We start from the raw sequence: 5118 nt of genomic DNA, 5'->3' as shown, positions 1-5118 counted from the left end.
GCTCTTTTGATTTCTTCAATCCATTTTTTTATATCTCCCTTAGTTTTCAGATATATCGAGTGCATTTTGTCGTATGTTGCGGAATATCAACATCTGGGTGTGCTTTTTGTTGTATGTGTTGAAAATATGTCACATACAACAAACGCCCATACAAATCTACTTTTTTTTTTGTCAGAAAACCTTTGTGGTATGTGTCACGAAATACCGAACTTACGACAATTGTATGCAGGAAAACTGTAAACAATTGTTGCATGTGTGCATAGCTTAAGCACTGCAATGCATGAAATTTCTTCAGTCAGCTGGTTGTCGTTGTGAGAGCAAGATGGGAGATTCATCGCCTGCGCCAAGTTTATACGTAACCTTGAAAGGGTAAATACTATAAAAACTTTTGTTTTGTTTATAAAAACTGTTTTCTAATATAATTTTTGAACACTTTAGTGTTATGGATGAAATATTGAATGACTCTGAAGAGGAGAACGTGGAGCCCGGCGAACTTAAAAAATTTTACGAAAGTGCCATGGACATTCTGGACATGAATGGGTCACCCAGCACGTCAAGGAACATTTTACGAGCACTACCTTCAGACCATAATTCGTGTAAGTTTTTATTGTTAGTGAAAACGTGGAGTATAACTACTAAAATAATTTCCAGCCTGTACTGAGAATCCAACAACCTCGAGAAAACGTCAAAGGAATCCGTGCTTATGGAAACAAAATATAAGGACAAGGCTGCGGGAAAGTGGAAAACCTTATACAGATAGGAAGGGAAAACAAAGAGGTGGAAGAAAGCTGGGTTCGCCATGTGCAGATAAGTGCCTATACCAGTGCAATTCAAATTTTACAGGGAATGACCGCACCGAACTCCTTCACAAATTTTGGAACTTAAATAATGAGGAAAAGAAATCTTTTTTATTTTCATTTGTCAAACCATCTGATGTTAAACGCCGCCGAAAATCCGCTGAGAATACTTTCACACTCCGTAAAAAGAGATCATTTTATTACTATTTTAGAAATAACGATACGACTTTACAAGTTTGTAAAAAATTTTTTCTCAGTACCCTTGACATATCCGAAAGAAGGATTTATTATTTGTTTAACGTCTCTACCGATGAGCAGGGAGTTCCTTCACAAACCAGAAAAAATCATGGTAGGCCGAAAACCAGTCCTAATAAAATCCAAGAAATAAAGGAGCATATACTTAGTTTCCCAACTATTAATTCACACTATTGTCGTTCGTCAACTTCTCGTAAATACTTAGAAAGTCACTTAAGTGTAAAAAAAATGTACGATTTGTATAGAGAAAAACACAATGAACATAATGTATCTCTAAACGTTTATAGAAATGTTTTCAACTACTCATTTAATTTATCATTTTATAGTCCAAAAAAAGATCAATGTGACCGCTGTGTTTGGTACAAAGTCAATGAAAAAGAATGTTCACAAGATAAGAAGCTACAATATTGTAAACATGTAAAGGAAAAACAATTCTGCAAAGCAGAAAGAGAGAAGGATCGTCAAAATATTGATCCATCGCTAGCTATTCTCTGTTATGATCTCGAAAACATAATCACTTTGCCTAAATGTTTTGCTTCAAATTTTTATTATCGGCGAAAACTTTGTGTATTTAATTTAACCGGAACATTAATTAAAGCAAATGGTGTTAAAGAAACCTATTGCGCTTTATGGGACGAGACTTGTGGTGGAAGAGGAGGAAATGCCATCGCAAGTGCTTTGATAAAGATTTTGGACGGCGTAGAGATAGATCACCCAGAAATAAAAAAAATTATCTTATGGAGTGACTCTTGTATTCCTCAAAACCGAAATCAAATAACATCTACTGCAATATTGTTTTTTTTGAATAAATCTTCCATTACCAGTATTACACAAAAATTTTCAGAACCTGGGCATTCTTGTATTCAGGAAGTTGACTGTGTGCATAGCACTATAGATAAAACCTTGAGAAAGATACAAATTCCTAGCCCAATAGCATTAGTACAAATTTTAAAAAATTTAAAATATCCCAAAACCCATTTGAAAATTCTTCAAATGGCTCCTGACGATTTCAAAAACTATTCACAAAAAGCTGGACTTTTGAACTTTAACCTTGGGCTTTTTCGAAAGTAAAATATTTAGAGTACAACAAAAATAATTTATGGAATATTGGATATAAAGCGAGTCACGAGGAAATTGATATTAATTCTCCATGTATTAAAAAACATTCCCGTGGGCGTTTCGTAAACGTAACCCCAAACAATTTATTTCAGCAAACACTGCTTGTTTTATGTAAGCCGAAATTGGACAGAAATAAAATTAAAGACCTAACTGAAATGGTACCTTACCTCGAATGTGAGACTGACAAACAATTTTTTAAATCAATATTATCACATATTTAAATAAAATATATATGCATATACATTTAAATTTAAATAGTTTTAATATGTAAAAATGAAAAAAAAGAACTGAATTAATTTTTTGTTTTTGTTATAAATTGATATATTTACACTGTAAACTTTACAGAATATGATAAATGTACAAAACTGTTTTGAAAGAACTTTTTTAGTTTTTAACCGACTTCCAAAAAAGGAGGAGGTTATCAGTTCGTCGGAATCTTTTTTTTTTTTTTTTTTTGTATGTTACCGCATAACTTTGGACCACGTCAACCGATTTCGATAATTCTTTTTGCATCGGAAAGGTAGTATCTCAGAGGTGGTCCCATACCATATCTGGTTAAGATCCGATCAGTGGATCATGAGATATATATATTTTTTTTTATATGAGAGTTGAAGTCGGTTTTTTTTTTTTGCTAAAAATTACTAGTTTGTGTTTATTTTTAATAAATATTTATATTTCATTGAAAATTTGGCGTTTTATTCAAATATTACTGTTGGCACTAAAATCAATTAGTGTAAAATATTTGCGGGGTTCTTAAGGTACTATAAAAGCCATTTTATGAATTTTCGAACCGTTAAAAAACAGTTGGTTGTGGTTTCAAGTCCTCTAAACATTTATTTATCCTTTGTGACACGTTGTGAATATAACAAATGTTTTGGCATTTGTCGTATGTCCTATGGACAAAACAGAATTGTGAGCAATCGTAACATACGACAAATGTATGCAGAATTGAAGGTCCATTTTCTCAATAAGTTTTGAAAATATTAAATTCGAAAACATTCAATGTTAAAAACCATAATATGAATTAGGCCTGATCCAAAAATTACAATAATCTACCGTGTACCTTCGAAATAATTTGAGTTTAAAGTTTAAAGTCGATTTTCTCAAAACCGTGATTTGTAACATTCGACATCCGTTTTCTGAGACGACGATATAGAAAAAATTTTAAACTTAAAATAATTATTACATAGTCACTTCACGATGAACATAATCGAAAAAATATTAATATCCGCCACACTTTTATCTAAAAAACTGAATTTTTTTAAGATGAAGCCTATTATGGTTCAAAAGTTATTAAATTACAAAATGGGTACGACACGATTACTAGAACCAAAGATATTGAATTTTGAATATGGCAAGTTTCGGTAAATAATCCAAACTTTAAACCGTCACATCTCTGAAAATAAAATTTGTGTAATGAACTCGTGATACAGGTCTCGACTAAATTTCCTAAGAAATTTCTAAAAATTTATTATTTATTTAAAAAAAAGTTTTTTTTTGTGAAATCCTTACGGTTTTTAACAGAACGACCCGTATAAGAATGTAGTCTGAAGAAGACAACATTAATGTCCACAGCATTTATTAATTTCAAAGTGTCATTACAAAGATATTCCTGCACAATTCAGCTTATAAATAAGATGAGTTTGAGTCGAATTCTCGAATCCTCTTCAATTTCACACTAAAAGAATTTTTTCCACTAACAGGCCTATTCTGCCTTGGTAACAAAACTTTTGTTACCGGTAAATAAAGTTCCTGGTAATTTTCCAACACTTTTGACATTCTGTGCACTGGTAAATTTTGTTACCATCTCATAAGCAGGTAACAAAATATTGCCCGGTAAAGTATGCAGCACCAGAATTTATACAAAACTTCATTGCTGAATAGATTAAATTGTTACCAAGCTACTTAGAATTCAAAATGTTCGGCAACAAGCAGAAAAGGCCTATAAGTCTAACTAAAAAATACAAAGAGCCAACTAAACGTCCAAGTTAATTTATCAAAAAGACAACATTTTTTTATTGTTTTTGCTATCAAATTCTGAAAAATCTGATTAAAAAGTTGAAAATTTGCTGAATTTTCGAGGGTTTTGCACAAAGTTTAGGAATTATATTTGTCTGTTTTTTGTTGTAGAATGAACCATATTTTTAAGAAATATAGGAGGAAAAAATATTAGAAAAAATATGTATGCATATATTTTTAAAAATTTGCATACAAATAAGAATATATATAGAGACGGTATGCTTATTGAATTTCCAAAAAAAAAAAAATGACGTATGTTAAGAACTATTCTCTCAACATTGTGTTTTCGTTTGCTGCTTATTAGCTTATTTCTTTCGTTTCGTTTTCTACTGTAATTTTTTCGGTTTTAATTTCGTTTAACATTTGTCACATTCATAGATTTTTAATTGTTTTTCTTTTTTCATGCTACGTGTTGCACATTGTCTCTTTTGTTTGTACAACGAAAGACAAGAGCCAATCTATTGTGAAGTTAATTCTCGCTGTGCTAACGCCAATCTTCTGTGCTGTCATCCTGTCATTAGCGACATTCATTGTTTGTCATCGTCGGGCAAAAATAAAAAGATACCAGGAGCGTTGCAAGTATTTTGAGGTAAGTAGAACATTGCATACTAATATCCATACAAGGACACATACACATACACATACACTCACCAGAATATGTATCCGTACAGTGTTTTTTTTTCTAAATATGTGCAATGTTTTTCGTAATATTTTTTTCGATAACTTTTAATAGAAATATAGTTCATTCTGCATCAAATGGCATATAAATTAATAATTCAAAGTTTTTACAAAATTTAGAAACATTCGACAAATTTTGACCAAGTTTTTCAACTTTTAAACAAATCAGCAAAACAAAATCTCAAAAATCAACAATAGAATATAGCCACTTAAAACTTGCACTTCATTATGCTGAAATTGAGCTACAAAA

At 31.2% G+C, this 5118-nt stretch overlaps 1 protein-coding gene across 1 annotated transcript; it reads left to right on the top strand.

Annotated features, from left to right (window-relative positions):
• The first annotated feature begins 112 nt into the window (after nucleotides 1-112).
• LOC118743759 lies at nucleotides 113-2123 on the top strand. The gene is made up of 3 exons (XM_036476522.1): nucleotides 113-369; nucleotides 439-596; nucleotides 652-2123. The coding sequence occupies exons 1-3, from the start codon at nucleotides 281-283 to the stop codon at nucleotides 2121-2123; spliced, it is 1719 nt and encodes a 572-aa protein (XP_036332415.1). The 5' UTR covers nucleotides 113-280.
• Nucleotides 2124-5118: the final 2995 nt, after the last annotated feature.

The sequence above is a fragment of the Rhagoletis pomonella genome, unplaced genomic scaffold (assembly GCF_013731165.1).
Source record: "Rhagoletis pomonella isolate Grant_MI unplaced genomic scaffold, Rhpom_1.0 Rhpom_scaffold_00007, whole genome shotgun sequence".
Lineage (NCBI taxonomy): Eukaryota > Metazoa > Arthropoda > Insecta > Diptera > Tephritidae > Rhagoletis > Rhagoletis pomonella.
Note: the sequence above shows the minus strand (reverse complement) of the source record. Positions and strands in the feature narration are given on the sequence as shown.